This window comes from Dryas octopetala, chromosome 7 (assembly GCF_963921425.1).
Source record: "Dryas octopetala chromosome 7, drDryOcto1.1, whole genome shotgun sequence".
In the NCBI taxonomy this organism is placed as follows: domain Eukaryota; kingdom Viridiplantae; phylum Streptophyta; class Magnoliopsida; order Rosales; family Rosaceae; genus Dryas; species Dryas octopetala.
Window position 1 is genome coordinate 1,251,681 of NC_141372.1, and position 16,040 is coordinate 1,267,720.

Sequence of the window (16,040 nt, forward strand, 5' to 3'; positions counted from 1 at the left end):
CTGGCGATCGAGTTGTTACATTAACCGTTATGCTATTTGTTCTACATCATGTATGAAGTAAACTCATACTCTATACCCTAAAAAAAATAATAATGATATATTTTTTTGACAAGACAATAATCCAATGGTTTTATTTAGAAAAAATAAAACCATAAGGTTTTTTTTTCAAATAAAAAATATTAGAAAGACTAAACTCTAATTTTTCCTTTTACTTATACATTCAACTATTTAATTCTTAAATTTGAATACCTTTTCTATAATATCTCGTTTGATCAAAATTAGTTTAGTGATATTTTTATTATATGTAATGCAAAATCTCTCTTTAGTGCAATATAATGCATGATTATTTATCCATACACCTATATAATGAATTCTTACATATGTGTAAAGACTCAGATTCTCTCTTAGCTCAAACATCGAACGACACATATGCAAAATAATAAAATCTTACAATTAGGAGATTGAGTTATAAGAAGGCTGGCAACAAAAAAAAAAAAAACAAAACTGTATTTGTATATATAGAAAATTTCTGTCACATTGACGCCAATAAGATTGGGAAATTGTAGTGACTATTGTCTATTGCTAAATAAGTTTCCGAAAACAATTTGGAAATATAACAAAAACGAATTTTGTAGTACCAAAAAGGAAAGAAACATTCACAACCAAAAAGAGAAAAGAAAAAGAAACCTTGAATTACATATAAATTTGTCAAAAGGATATGAGCGTGCGTGGCAAAATCGCCGAAGCACCTAAAAAGTACCTTCTAGTTTGGGCGGGAGGGTCCCACGGAGATATTTAAGATGCACGATGGTCGCGCGGGTGATAATAGTTTTTTATTATTGTAGTCCAGAGATTGCGCGACAAGTGAAAACATGATTGCTCTCAAATGCCATTTTGACCAATAATATATACTAAAATAACAATTTCTCAATTTCTTCTGAGAATTCGAGAGAGCAAAGAAAGACTAGCAAACACCACGCCCTTCTTCTTCTCTCTCTCTCTTTCGCACTCACTTGCTTGGGAAGCCATGACTAGCTCCTCTGCCGCTTCACGCAAGGTTCTCTCTCTTTAAAGTCTAAATTCATTAATAAAAATATATTATATACTCTTCTTCATTGCATACTTTTGTAAATGGCTTTATATGTAGGTGTAGCCCCAAATTTATTTATTTTTTTAATTTTGTTTTTAAAATTTTGTTGCTTAGGCTTTAAGCAAGATCGCCTGCAATCGGCTCCAGAAAGAGGTCGTGGAGTGGCAGGTGAATCCTCCAGCCGGATTTAAACATAAAGTCACTGATAATCTTCAAAGGTACTATTTAAATCAATTAGTTTTAATTTTCCTTATTGATGGTTAATATTGTGATTTATATAATTTCCTTTAATTTTTTGTGTAAAGATGGGTAATCGAAGTCAACGGAGCCCCGGGGACTCTATACGCCAATGAAGTTTATCAGCTCCAAGTTGATTTTCCCGAGCATTACCCTATGGAAGCACCACAGGTCCATAATAGATTTCGAATTTAATTTTCTTTATGTTGTTTGGTTCCTGAGAAATTTTTTTCAAAATCAAATTGTATTTAATCCTAATTTTACATTGCCTATTTTTTATTGTTGTAGAGTTGTAGTTGTGTTAGGGTTTCAGATAATTGAAAAAAACAAAACAGTGGTATAAGGGGCATTTATAAATAGAATTGTTCTCTTATATGATTGTGATTTGTAGTTTTCTTATACTCGTTTTGGTATTCCAGGTGATTTTTCTCCCTCCAGCTCCTCTGCATCCCCACATTTATAGCAATGGCCATATCTGTTTAGGTGCTGTTCTTAGTCTTTTAACTTTGTTTTAATGTTTCTCTCTCTTTATTTTCCAAGACTTGCACCTGTTCCTAACTAATGTCTTGGTGTTAATTTTTATATTCTTTGTGCCGTTTGCTGAAGATTGATAATTAGATAGCTACACCATTTAATTCCTTGATTTGACTTGTGTGATCGTAATTTTCAATCCGTCATGATGACTAGTTGTTAAGTTGTTCATCTGTTACATCATAATGTTTACTTACAAATTAGGTAACTTTAAAATAAATGTAATTGGAGTCTATTGAATTGCAGACTTTGCAAGTTTGGCCTTGGAGAATATTGTTCTCTGTTCAACTAAGCTTGAGGCAAACTAATTGTGTCTGCTTTGATCATAGCACTATTTAGAATGTTTCGCTATTTGTTTTGTGATAAAAATTTAATGTGTTCTGTCAAGAGATTTTCTATTCCGGTTAGCTTTGGGAGAAAGTTTAATTCAATGCAGGTCAACCATTACCTGAAAGGATAAATCAGGATTAAGACTAGAGAATTCTTTGTTTTGTTTGCCCACACCGGCAAGCCTTGAGTAGTGAATACTCCTTATATCTTGAGCCAGGCTTGGGTTGGAGATTCTCAAATTCCAAATGTGCCTGGCCTGAAACTTGACAATGAATGAACTTGAAGTTAGTGTGGTGCTCAGTCCACAATCAGGTCAACTGATCAAGTGTTATGCAGAATAGCAGATAGTTTTTATTATTGAATCAGGTCAACTGATCAAGTATAATAATCAAACTGTGAATTTAATATCAAAGGGCTAGGAATACTTAAGAGGTTCTGATGATATGTTATAGTGAAGCATGATTTTTAACTACCAACTTCGTTTTTGGTTACTTTATGAGGCAACACTTGTGAGTCTAAAGGCATGGGTATTGGATAAAATACTCTCGGTGCTCATTCGTTCTGTATCTAGGTGCTCATTCGTTCTGACTTTCTTATTTGGGTTGACCTTTTAAAGTTCAGACTACCATTGTAAAAAAAGAAGAACCCAACTTGCTTTAACAAATATATGAATCACAAACAAAAAGACTATTATGTCCTTTTTCTTATCCATGATTCCTTTGGAATGTGAGGCTAAGGTGAACAGTGTTGTTTTCACAAGCAACGATCAACTCCAGACTTGTTACTTATAATTGTTGTTATCTTTTACATTTTCTTGCTTGTGCAATGGAATGCTTAGTTCTCCAGTAAATTAGGTTATTATACTTGACTACAAGACAGGGTGAGCAGCTTCACTAGTTATTACATGATAGTATAGAAATATTAAATCAGTGCCTTAGTTCTTATGTGATATGAAAAAAGGTTTCCAAAAGTAGTGCATGTTCAAAAGGCGGATTCTAATGTTCAATTTTGTCATTATGATCTAGTTGTTAAGACAATTGAACGGAATTTCCTTGTTCCTCATTCTGCAAGCTATTACATGTGGTATTGTCCAACAAATGACATCCAAAATTATGCTTTTTCTTTTCTCTTAAATTTTCTTTGCAGATATTCTATATGATTCATGGTCCCCGGCCATGACTGTTAGTTCCATCTGTATCAGCATTCTTTCCATGTTATCGAGTTCCACTGTGAAGGTTTGGTTCAATTGTTGAGTTCATGCTTTGATGATTTCACCCCTTGGTGTATTTGTTATAATAATTAATAAACGTGTGACCATCATTTGTGCAGCAATGCCCATCAGATGATGATCGTTATGTGAAGAACTGTAGGAATGGCAGATCTCCAAAGGAGACGAGGTGGTGGTTCCATGATGATAAGGTGTAATGACATGACAAATGTTCATTAACTATGTATAAAAAAAGAAGGTTTTGAATTGTAATACTATTTAATCAATGTTATTGAAAGGGGGGTTGGCAAGGGGCTATGTTTCCCCCACCCCTTTACATATTGGCTGCCATGTTTGATGAAATCCATTGCGGAATTTATTATATTGAGTGAGGTGGGTATCAAAGCGGATGGCATATGTGCAAACATGTCTGAATACAAACAAAGATCATGTCCACCATCTTTGCCTTACCAAACAGATTCGAGAAAAATGACGTTTTGCTTAATCCGTAAATTTCTGCTACCAAACGAAACATTGAAAGGTTAATGGTGAGTTAGCTTGGTAAGATCTGAGAAAATAAGTTAGAACAAAGACGGTCAAAGTTCCATTTGCTTCTAAGGTTATAAAAAAAGAAAAACATGAAAGACTCTACAAAGCGATAATTGAATCAATCTTGGGATTAATAAGTTGTGATTTGGATTTGCTAGACTTCCGAGTTGTCCTTGTAAAGCATTAATGAAAATAAAAAAAATTTTCTTTGATTTGGAGAGAAGACACGTGTCTGCATTCTGCACTAGCTAGTCACATGAAGAAGGCGCTGGTTGGATTAGCGACTTCCAAACGCGATACTAAGAGTAGCGTCTTTTATCTGTATCTGTATGCATAAAGAAAACGGTGTCCTGGGTTGTGTTCTCTCTCCACTAAGAAAAAGAGGGAACCAGTGTTTCCTTCTACGGCGGCTTCCTTCTCATGTTGGTGGTTTGGTCTTGACGCCTTGTGTTCCAGTTCCAGTTCCATCCCTGAAATTCCCCAAACATCGTCGAATCAAGTAAGTAGTAACACTATCTTCAGCAAAGCAAAATTGATGATGACTCCCTGACTCTTTATTGCTTGAAATCTTTTGTCGACTTCCTTGCAATAAATTGGCTTTTCAATGTAAGTGTGTGTCCAAGCGTTGGTGCAATCTAATCTTCAATCCTCATATCATGTCTTCGTTGGCTTGGACTTGATTTTTTGATGAGTCATCAATGGATATGGTTCATGAAATGGTTATATGAATCATATTGCCAACTTCAGGCTGCAATGTTGGCAGATGAAGTATTTCTAGTGAAAGGTCCTTGGTTTTGTGGTTAGTAGTCTGTTTGAATTTTATGATAGCAAAAGTGAAAGAATTAAAATTAATGATAGTAAAATATTTTCCAAAATGGGAAATCCTATGCGTTTCATACCTTCAATAGCAAATCCTATCTATTTCTTTTCTTTCCACTGTAATTTGTCAAACCGAATCTCCCTTGCATCGCGAGTTATTTGATCCTAGTACCAATCCAAGGCTCGACTTTCGAAAGTAATCCATCTCCAAAATTGCAACATCAACAGAAGCTTCAGTTTTGTGGCCGAAATGATGCTTATTATGCTGTTAACTTTATGCCCAATGAACCACATAATAGCAAACCACCAAACCATGCTGCTCATCGTAACAGTGAGCTGGAAGCCCAAACATCCTGTACTCATCGGGGTCTAATCTTCCAAAACACCTGCATTGACATTGAACTACTTCCCAGACTCCTGGACCTCACCATCTGCACAATGGATGGTTCCACACACATTGATGAATTAGCTCAATTGCCATATGGGGAATCCAGTAACTGCATAATTGCAAACTCAGATTTGAAAGTCTCACCAGCAAGACTGACTGCCAAGTTTGCTTGAGCATCTGCCTCAGAATTTAGTTCCTTTAAAGGTATATAAGAACATGTCAGAATGTTATAAGCAGCCTCAATGAACGGTAAATGTGTAGGGTGGGCTTAGAGGGGGTCCTAAGATCCAGACATGAAGGCAACCAATAAAAGGCACGAATTTGACAAGAATTACTATAAAAACCCACAAAAAGTATCATAGAGTACAAAAGATAAACAGAATCAGCTTACTCACCCTAAGAACATGACTAATCTGGAAGGAGAGAAATTTATCCTTCAGTTTCTTCACCTCTTCAAGCAAATCAGACATGTTTTGGTTTTTCACCTTCCATAAACCCTGAACCTGTTCCAGTAACCTTTCTCAATCATACAAATCCAGGACAGAGAAAAAAAGAAAAAAGAAGAAGAAGAGGAAAACACAGTACTGCTGAGCATCAAATCCAACATAAACACCAGACGTAATAAAAGCCCTTTTGAGGTTGGAAATTAATGAATTACAAAACTGAACAGAGTTTTGTTTAAAGCTATAACACACTCTGACAAGATATATAACATTATAAAACTTTCCTTTCGCAAATTCAATCAAGGACAACAAATATGACATCTCAGAACATCTACCAATATGTGCAAATTCAAAACTGTGCACACCAGAGGTCTTGGGGATTGATAAAAACCATTTTAAACCAGCAAAACAAAGAATCAGAGATAACATAAAACACCCGAATCAGGAGAAGATAACAACACCGACAAACCTGCATACAGACGAGCTTGGAGTCACCTTGGACGACAATCCTAGTAAAACCCTTTTTAAGAGCATGCTTTAAACCTAAAATTACAGCTCGGTACTCGGCAACATTATTGGTTGCGACACCCAGACCTTCACGTATTTTACATATCTATAGGAAAAGCATGGTTAGAGTCTAAGAAAGACAAAAGAACTACAGAAAAGATATAGAGACCCCAACAGTAAAATGTATACCAAGCTTCCATCATCAGCTCGCAGCACAGCTCCAGAACCAGCAACTCCAGGATTTCCTTTTGATGCACCATCAAAATGAAGAATACAGGTGCCCTACAAATATAGCTTGACCCCATAAGTCACTAATAACACAGAATTTCGCCACCCCTGATTATATAATAATTAATAAAATATGAGACGAATACTGTGGCAAAGAGCCAGCCCTCCAGTCAAGGGGCCCATAAATCATTAATTAACAAGAAAGTAAGATAAATGCAGCATACATTCCATAATGTGATACAATGGACATATAAAAGTACAAAGAGCAACATAAGTGCAGCAAAAATATGGGGAGGGCCTAGGGGTTTATATAAAAAAGACTTGTTTACTTCAACTTACACGGTCCAAAAGGGGTACTTCAACCACAGCAGAATGATCTATCTTGGCATGCTTTCTCAACGGATCATCAGATATGGACGTTGAACCAACTACTTCCTATAAAGAATTAAAAAAAGTATAAACTAAAAGCATCCAAATCAAAGTTCATCTAACATATCCTCCAAGGCACAGTTATATATTTCAACCTACAACAACATAATATTGTAGTCATATTCTATGGAAAGCAAGACCGTTTATAGTACACAATAAGCCTAACAATTGAATAGTATTCAAGTTCAGAGGTCATTATGATTCTGAACTCACCACATTTTCTGATCCAGACAGTTGATGGGGTCTCTTTTTGAATGCATCCGAAACAGATGTTACACCTTTTGAAGATGTTGGATCCTAAAACATGAAACATGAAAGAAAACATATCTTATTCCCAAACTACTATAAACCCATTTTTATATTAGATAGTATGAAGTTCAAATCTTACTTGAACAGCGCAAGGCATAAGCTTTCCAAAAAGGTCCTCTTTCAAATCTGCAGCTCTGATAGTGTAAATGGCATTCTTAAGTCCACGGGAAACAAGATATTCCTCAGTGTTCTTAGGCAAAGAGCACCCTTTGTACACACTAACAGGAGGATCACATATCTAACACAATTCAAAGAACAAAACTTAAAATTATCAATTTATATCCAATTCAATTCAACCACATTTAATTAAATTAACCCATTAAAAAATAAAAAAGAAAGAAAAATAAGTACATTACCGATGAACCAAGCTGAGCCTGACAATCACTGAAACTGTTATAAACACCAACGATGTCTCCTTTGCGCACTACATAGAAGGCGTCTTTCTCTGGTTCCATAACCGGTTCGGGTTCCGACTTCCTCCGCGACCGAGGCGACGTCGTTTTGCTGCTGCCTTTACTTCGAGACGAGTAGAGCTGAGTACGGAATCTCGTCAGCACTGTTTCTAAGTTGATTGACTTGATCCCAGCATAAAGCTCAAAGTTTCTCCTCCACGAAGAAGGTCCGTACAGAGAACTAGTCCCCACGAAACGACCTGTCGTTCTGAAAATGGCCGCTGTGAACGATGAAGCCTGCGACAAGCAGTTCATTCCACAGCGTTTCTGAAACGACGGCGAAAATGCAAAGCAGAGGTCTTACAGTCTCACTCTTCAGTCTTCAGTTCTTCACAGTTCACATCGTAGAGAGAACGAAAATGGATTTGGGTTTTTGGTGGGTTTATCGGCGGGTCAACCCATTGCAATTGAATATGGGCACGAATCGGATATTTGGGCAAGAGGCAGGTATTTGGGCCATGGCCCATTATTGTTAGAAGATAGAACGCGCGAGATAGCGTCAAAACGACGCATCCTATAACCACATAAACGACCGTTAAATACGATTGGAAGTGGAAAGTTGGAAACTATACAGACTTACAGAGTAGCAGAGTCTCGAGACTCTCAGACTGAATACTACTATGAGCGCATGCTTTTGTTGCTCTCTGATTCGTCCCTCACCTCTAAATCACGACCCTAATCTTTCATGGACTTTCACAGATCCTAATCGGCTAATTTGCTCTCTCGCTCTCAGAAATGATTCCAATACTTCAAGAAGAGTCGTCGTAAGAGCTATACAACACGGCAGCGTTGGTGTTGTGTACCCAGACGACGTGTCGTCGCAGAACCCGCCGTCGATAGATACCAAAGAGAAAGAAAATGAAGATGTTTACGGAGTCATTATCGATGGAGTCGCGGACACCAAACCAGAGGATAAAGCCCCAAGTCCGTCGACTAGAGTTAAGAAGAAGAAGGAAGATGGGGACAGCTCCGACGATAGGTTCAAACTAAGGAACGGAAGGGAGGTTCGTTCGTTTTTCTTTTTTACCGTTATTTTGGGATTATGTTTGATTATTAAGAAAAAAAATAAGAGTTTTTTTTTTTTTTTTTTCCAGGTTTTCGAAGAAAAAGCGTACCTTGTGGGTGTTGAGCACAAACGTAATTCAAAGGATTTATTTGGTGTGGATGAATCACTCAAGGAATTGGCCCAGCTAGCTGATACTGCTGGACTTATGGTTGTTGGTTCCACATTTCAGAAGTAAGTAGTTCACTTTTGGATGCCTCTGTGGTTTTTTGCTAGTATACTTCTTTTCAACTTAGTTGGCATTCTTTTGAACACAAGTTACTAATTGCTATGGATGTTCTAGTTGGAACTCTCTTGTTCAATCCATTCATTAGTTAGTTGACCCTTTTTTTAATGATAGCTGAATAAGATGAAACTGATTCATGAGTATCAAATTATGTGATCTTTAAAAAATCCCTTTTGTTTTAGTATTGTAAATTATTGAGCGAAACTAATGATCTGGACCATTCTCATATACTTCACAAGACTTCAAAAATTGTACCTGTTGGCCACCTAGCTTTAGCCTTTAATTGCTTATGCTATATGTAATGCAGACTCGTTTCTCCACACCCAAGGACATACATTGGATCTGGCAAGGTTGCGGAAATCAAGAGTTCAATTCATGGATTGGGTGTTGAGACTGTCATATTTGATGATGAGCTCTCAGCAGGGTAAGAAACATAATGAGTTTATAGTTATTTCATCCATGTTTATGCTTCCTACAGAGACTGATTTCTATGAGTCACACAATTTTGTTTCACCAAATTTGTAAGACATTTTAGTCTCGGAGTATGATGAGACCTAATCATGCACATTTTGAATTTCTTAAATGGTTCTTTTCTTTTGTATTCAAATGTTACTATTCTAGGCAATTGCGCAATTTGGAAAAGGCTTTTGGTGGGGATGTTAGAGTTTGTGACCGCACTGCCCTCATTCTGGATATTTTTAACCAGCGGGCAGCAACACATGAAGCAGCTTTACAGGTAATTTATTTTTGTGCTTTAATTAGTAGTAATAATGTGTTTCGTTCTACTTGAAAAATGCCAACAGCTTACGTGGTATAGTTGGAAGTACACCTCACTTTTGGGTTCAAGTTGTTCTTGTGTTTTTACCTGTTTCCTTAATAAGAAACTAAAATTTCCAGAATTTTCATTCTGACAATTCTGATGTTTCTAGGTTGCACTGGCACAAATGGAATACCAGTTACCTCGACTAACAAAAATGTGGACTCATCTTGAGCGTCAAGCAGGAGGGCAGGTGAAGGGGATGGGTGAGAAACAAATTGAAGTGGACAAGCGTATCTTACGTACTCAAGTAAGGACCCATAATTGAATCATCAATATTCCAGTAAAATTGCATGATAAAGATGTAATTTGATCTTAATGTGGTTCCTTTCTATAGATTCCAGTCAAGTTATTCAAAAGCTTCTGTTTTGTTCTTTTCTTGTCTCTACATAATTATATATTTATTTTTTGATAAATTAAGAATTGTCTTTGGAAATTGATTTCCCTGCAAACATGCTTGTAATGCTAGATTGGTGTTCTCAAGAAGGAGCTAGAATCTGTTAGAAAGCATAGAAAGCAGTACCGGAATCAACGGCTTTCAGTACCTGTACCAGTAGTATCTTTGGTAAGTAAATACATGGATATTGTGGAATTCACAATTATAGGAATGGTTGTTTCTACCTGTTGTTGATGTTTTACATGTAATGCTTTCGGCAACTAGGTTGGGTACACCAATGCTGGAAAGAGTACTCTTCTAAATCAATTGACTGGAGCCAATGTGCTTGCTGAGGATCGATTATTTGCAACCCTAGATCCAACTACAAGAAGGGTTCAGGTAGGTTGATTGTACTCTGGAAATCTCTTGTTATAGCATGATTATGAGTTATCTACCACCTAAACAACAGAAGAGTCAGAGAAGCAAACTTTTATTTTGATGTAGTATCAAACAGTCCTATAAAAAATGCAGTATCAAACAGGCTTCATGTTGTATTAAAGTTTGATTGACATGCTATACCATCTTGGTTCTTCCACTGACAATGAGCTATTTTCAAGGGCGTACAATCCATAATTTGGATTTTTTGTAATCTGTTAACTTATATAATATCTGTTTCAGAGGAAACATTGGAACCTTTACATTGAGTATATGATCTATCATTATTTTAAGTCTTTCTCTAGTTCATATGCTAGTCTTGTGCTGAAATTTTAATATTTTAAGTCTTAAATAACTTTGTGCAACTTAACTTACACTTGGTGGTAAGATTATATGCTTGTTTCACCTTCTTCCAGATCAAGAATGGGAAAGAGTTTCTTCTCACAGATACTGTTGGTTTCATTCAAAAGCTACCAACTACAGTGGTGAGATACTTTCTCAAATTATTGATGATTCTGGCACCGCTTGTGCAGTTTAATTTCTTGTCTATCTATCTCTCCCCCTTTCATTTTCAACTTTGCTGCAAGAAAAAGGTTTGGATGAATGTTAATCCAATTTCAGAGTCAAGATGATAATTTCTTTCAATTCTTTCCACTAACTGCATCTTACAGGTTGCCGCATTCAGAGCAACACTGGAGGAGATATCAGAGTCATCATTATTGGTGCATGTGGTGGATATCAGGTACAATTTGGCCAAGTATTAAATGTTATCTTATTATATGATATCAGGTACAATTTGGCCATCTATTATGTGGTGATGCATTCTTGAATAAAGACATTGTTAACTTATTAAATGTTATTATCAACTTCAGTCATCCACTGGCTGAGCAACAGATAGATGCTGTGGACAAAGTTTTGTCAGAACTAGATGTGTCCTTAATTCCAAAGTTGATGGTGTGGAACAAGGTACAGTGGACTTTCTTGATGCCTCAGTTATTAATCCAATGTAGTGAAATAGGCAACTCTATTTTTTCATTGTATCCATATTCCATACTAGAAAATTGCTTGCACTTAAGTGCTATCATAAATGTCATGTCTTGGGTTTCATTCTTGTAATGTATGCACAAGATTGATGATACACAGCTACATTTTTCACAGGTTGATAAGGCTAGCAATCCTCAAAACATCAAGTTGGAAGCAGAAAAGAGAGATGATGTAGTTTGCATATCTGCCTTGAATGGCGAGGGCTTAAATGAATTCCTCAGTGCAGTCCAGGAAAGATTGAAGGTACTTGTGCATGTTTCTCTGTTTCTTTTTAATACTTGAGTGGAGTTTGTGCTTCTATATATTAAAAGACAAGATTGTCTTGTGTTTAACAGGACTCTATGGTATGGGTCGAGGCCTTGATCCCATTTGAAAAAGGGGAGCTCCTTAGTACCATACACAAGGTTGGAATGGTGGAGAAAACAGTAAGTATTGGGTGGATGTTGATTTTTTTAATTCTTCTCTACCATTCTCTTCTTCCTTTTTTGTGTTTTTCATTTTTCTTTGTGTGTGTGTGTCAGTTACCTGGTCGTTACAGCTTTCATGCCAGCTCTAGTATCCTTTAGTAGGGTGGTTTGCTTTGCATTAGTTTCTAAACTTTTTCTGTATGTATAGGAATATACAGGGCAAGGGACACTGATCAAGGCACATGTACCCCTACGATTTGCTAGGTTGCTAACACCAATGAGGCAACTGTGCATACCATGATCTCAATTTTCTGAAATGATTATCCATATGATCTGACATTATTCTGTTTCTCATCATACAAGTTTCGTATTTGATTTAACAGGTGAAAATTTGTTTGTTGTTGCGCACACTCAGAACTTTGTAATTATTGTATATATGTTCTTGTATCATTTTGCTGTTGAGTGTAAGATACTCAGAAACTAGGGATCATAGATTATCAGATGTAACTGACAGCATTTCTCTAGTATCTTCTAAATTCGGCCTTCCTCCATTGTAATGAGTATGATTTTCTTCTATATAATAAAAACACTCATTTTGAATGTAGATTGCAGCTTTGATAGAGAAATGATATATATACAACAATATATAAATATATATGTATATATTTAAACTACAATGCTTATCCAGATGCAACTTAAAAGATTCAATCAATATTTACTCCATAGAAAAAAAAGAAAAAAAAAAAAAAAAAGAGATTCAATCAATGAAGTAGTGTACTGCTCGGGAGTAGGGGCCCTGAAACAAATTTCTCCATTTCCATTTTTTTTTTGGCCAATCAAATTTCTCCATTTGAAACAAGTTATTACTTATTAGTGTGTGGGGTAGTTAGATGTGCTTGCAATGCGATGATGCTGATAGCCAAAGACACTGTCCAACTTGAATTTAATCATCGTAATTGAATCAGTCAAACACTGATCTATTTGAAACCAACAATGTGAAAGGAATAATACTTGTCAGAACCTTATACGCTATTTCAAATTGTTGTGTAGTCTACTTGTCCATGCTCTGTAAACTGAAGCTGCAGTAGTATGCGGTTGAAAGTTCAAACTATTCCAGTTTTGTATGTTAACCAATGGCATTTCATAAAGGAAGAGATCACACTACCCATTACATAAGAAGGGTGATGGAGATTTTTAATGGATTAAAGTCATGCAAATTCTAGCCAAAAGCATCAAAAAACAAAAGTCATACAAATTGGTACTCGGAGCAGGTAATACCAGAAACACTTTGGAAACCCAAGTCTCTTTTGAACAGACACACATGCAAGCTAGTTGACATTGTCGTAGCTAGCTCGTGATCCATATTAGGTGTATCAGAGAGGATTTGGTAGGAGAGTGGTTAAGTTGTTCCACCGAGCTATATCTCTATAAATTTAAGTAGAGGCCATGCAGCCAGTAAGCAACACACTGAAACTCGGACTTAATTAAAGAGTCTGATAATCATTTGTATTCAATGGCAGTCTTCAAAGTAGTTTTAGGTCTTGTAGCTATGACATTGGTCTCAGCCACACTGTCTCTAGCTCACCCTGGTTTCAGCTTCGGCTGGGGATGGGGTAGTGGTCAGGGTGGTGGATATGGTGGCGGCGGGGGGTCTTTTGGTCTTTTTCCACAATTCTATCAGTTCTCATGCCCTCAAGCTAATGACATTGTCATATCTGTGTTACAGCAGGCCATTGCAAGGGACCCCAGAATGGCTGCCTCTTTGCTTAGGCTTCACTTCCATGACTGCTTTGTTCAGGTTACTTTTGAAACCAGAATAGCAACACAGTTAAAATGCCTTTTGCTACATAGGTTTCAAAAACTAAGTAGTTTTTGTATACATGTTTCTATACTTGCATATGCATATGGCTTAATGATATGATTTTGTCAGGGCTGTGATGCATCGGTGCTTTTGGACGACAGCGCGACGATAGCCAGTGAAAAGAGGTCAGGTCCAAACCAGAATTCGCTAAGAGGATTTGAAGTGATAGATGAGATCAAGGCCAAGTTGGAAGAAGCATGCCCCCAGACTGTTTCTTGTGCAGACATTCTCGCTCTTGCTGCTCGAGGCTCCACCGTAATAGTAAGCAAATTAATTATGCCCCAAATAATATGGTTTTAAGAGTAATTAAAAGGTTAATCTGCATGCCATTTTACTAAGTGAGCTTGGTGGGTGTGGTGGAACAGAGTGGTGGACCCAATTGGGAGTTGCCACTAGGAAGGAGGGACTCAAGAACTGCTAGTCTAAGTGGCTCAAACACCAACATTCCTGCACCAAACTCTACTCTCCCAACCCTCCTAAACTTCTTCAAGCGTCAAGGTCTTGATGAAGTAGACCTTGTTGCACTCTCAGGTGTGAATTTTACTCTGCTCAATTAAGCTTATTTTGCAAAACACACAGTTAAACTAATAAGAACATTTTCAATTTTCAGGAGGGCACACAATTGGGGTTGCAAGGTGTGTGACATTCAAGCAGAGGCTATACAACCAAAATGGGAACAACCAACCAGATTCAACTCTAGAGACATCCTATTACCTTGGTTTGAAATCGGTTTGCCCAAGATCAGGTGGTGACAACAACATCAGTCCCTTGGACTTTGCCTCCCCTGCAAGATTTGACAACACCTACTTCAAGCTCATACTCTTTAGAAAAGGACTTCTTACTTCAGACCAAGTGCTTCTCACTGGGAACGTGGGCAACACCATGGAGCTGGTAAAGCGCTTTTCAGATGATGAGAGCTTCTTCTTTGATCAATTTGCTAAGTCAATGGTTAAAATGGGCAACATTAGGCCTCTTACTGGATTGAAGGGTGAAGTTAGAAAGAATTGTCGCCGGGTTAATTAAGAAAACTAGTTTTAACTTTTCTATATATATATGCTTAAAAGACTGTTTGGGTTGTAAGTTGTAACCTATGCTACGTTTAATTGTGTTTAGCAATAAATACGAGAGCTTTCTACTAGTAACTTTGGGACTTTGTTGAGCCCCCATTTCTTTCTTAAGTACCCTTTAAACTCAACTTTAATGCAAGGTTCTAGATAACTAAAGCTCTTTTTTCCACTTTCGGCTTTCCTCTTCTCAAATGCAAACAAAGTAAATACATCTTAATCATTGTCCTTTTCTCTCTTGGTGGGTAATGCGATGCCTTTCCAGGAACATACATATTCTGATGTTCATGTACCAAAGTATAATTCTTTTCTTTTCTCCGTTCATAACAAATTACTTTTCACGTGTATGCACTCTTGACTGGGTATGCATGCCAAAGTTCTTTTTGGTTACCTTTGGCTTGCTTCCCCTTTTTAATTTGTTTTATTTCTCTTTCTTTATTCACTATTTAATAAAACAAATTAAGTTGTTACAAATTTGCAATCTAAAACTAAATAATAATGGATAAAGAGGTTCTAAATAGTATATATTTTAATGCAGCAATTTATATTCTTAACGTGAGATACACTCTCAACAGTATACGGAAAAAAATGTTATCTAAATCACATTTCCGATTGTTAATATAGGATACTTATATGCCATAATATTCAACTCCCACCTAATGCAATTAGATAATATGAGCATTGAAACATGATGGCTTTTTTACTCAAATAACACCTGAACTATAGAGGGTGTGCTCAAATACCACCTAAACTTTTTTTTTTTTTTGTTAATTTACCACCTGAACTTTCACATATTGGCCAATGTACTACCTACCGTTACTTTAGTTAAATTTTCTGTTTATTTCAAGAGTATTTTCGTCAATTTATATGATAAAAGCATTTTAAATATTAAAAAAAAAATCTAAGTAAACCCCCTAAAAAAAAAGGTATTTCCATTTTCTATTTTTTACTTTTTAAGTTTTTTTATAATTATATTTTTTAAAAAGTTTTTAAAATAATATTATTTTTTTATTGTATTCAAGGACAAAATGGGAAGTTTAGGAAATTTTTTGATGATTTAATAGAAAAATGGATGTTAGGTGGTAAATTAGCACATATTGATAATTTCAGATGGTAAATTGACAAGAAAAAAAGTTTGGATGGTATGAAAACATATCCCCTGTAGTTCAGGTGTATTTGGGTAAAAAAGCCAAACATGATTTATGCGATATCACCTTAGCATGTAATA

At 36.3% G+C, this 16,040-nt stretch overlaps 4 protein-coding genes across 8 annotated transcripts; 3 read left to right on the forward strand and 1 right to left on the reverse strand.

Moving 5' to 3' along the window:
- Positions 1-850: 850 nt before the first annotated feature.
- LOC147278179 (putative ubiquitin-conjugating enzyme E2 18) lies at positions 851-3,820 on the forward strand. The gene is made up of 6 exons (XM_086250411.1): positions 851-1,057; positions 1,205-1,308; positions 1,396-1,498; positions 1,747-1,810; positions 3,335-3,423; positions 3,518-3,820. The coding sequence occupies exons 1-6, from the start codon at positions 1,028-1,030 to the stop codon at positions 3,611-3,613; spliced, it is 486 nt and encodes a 161-aa protein (XP_086106537.1). The 5' UTR covers positions 851-1,027; the 3' UTR covers positions 3,614-3,820.
- Positions 3,821-4,103: 283 nt separating this feature from the next.
- On the reverse strand, positions 4,104-8,001 carry LOC147278180 (uncharacterized). 5 transcript variants are annotated; one of them, XR_015123340.1, is made up of 10 exons: positions 7,424-8,001; positions 7,147-7,305; positions 6,972-7,055; positions 6,669-6,764; positions 6,291-6,383; positions 6,064-6,207; positions 5,547-5,654; positions 5,296-5,347; positions 4,844-5,194; positions 4,104-4,692 (listed from the first exon to the last, which is right to left on the reverse strand). XR_015123340.1 is itself a non-coding variant. In XM_086250666.1 (9 exons), the coding sequence occupies exons 1-9, from the start codon at positions 7,772-7,774 to the stop codon at positions 5,166-5,168; spliced, it is 1,116 nt and encodes a 371-aa protein (XP_086106792.1). In that variant the 5' UTR covers positions 7,775-8,001; the 3' UTR covers positions 4,104-5,165. The 5 variants fall into 5 exon arrangements, 3 of the variants coding, with proteins under 3 accessions (XP_086106792.1, XP_086106795.1, XP_086106794.1); XR_015123339.1 differs by having other exon boundaries at positions 4,104-4,752; XM_086250666.1 differs by having other exon boundaries at positions 4,104-5,194.
- Positions 8,002-8,087: 86 nt separating this feature from the next.
- On the forward strand, positions 8,088-12,491 carry LOC147278181 (GTP-binding protein, HflX). Its single transcript, XM_086250665.1, has 13 exons — positions 8,088-8,523; positions 8,614-8,756; positions 9,116-9,232; positions 9,430-9,544; positions 9,738-9,875; positions 10,095-10,190; positions 10,287-10,400; positions 10,853-10,921; positions 11,108-11,178; positions 11,309-11,402; positions 11,595-11,723; positions 11,816-11,905; positions 12,096-12,491. Exons 1-13 carry the CDS (start codon positions 8,140-8,142, stop codon positions 12,186-12,188), a joined length of 1,653 nt encoding a protein of 550 aa, XP_086106791.1. The 5' UTR covers positions 8,088-8,139; the 3' UTR covers positions 12,189-12,491.
- Positions 12,492-13,400: 909 nt separating this feature from the next.
- On the forward strand, positions 13,401-14,824 carry LOC147278182 (Peroxidase superfamily protein). The gene is made up of 4 exons (XM_086249467.1): positions 13,401-13,685; positions 13,818-14,009; positions 14,114-14,279; positions 14,359-14,824. Exons 1-4 carry the CDS (start codon positions 13,401-13,403, stop codon positions 14,769-14,771), a joined length of 1,056 nt encoding a protein of 351 aa, XP_086105593.1. The 3' UTR covers positions 14,772-14,824.
- The last annotated feature ends 1,216 nt before the right edge of the window (positions 14,825-16,040 follow it).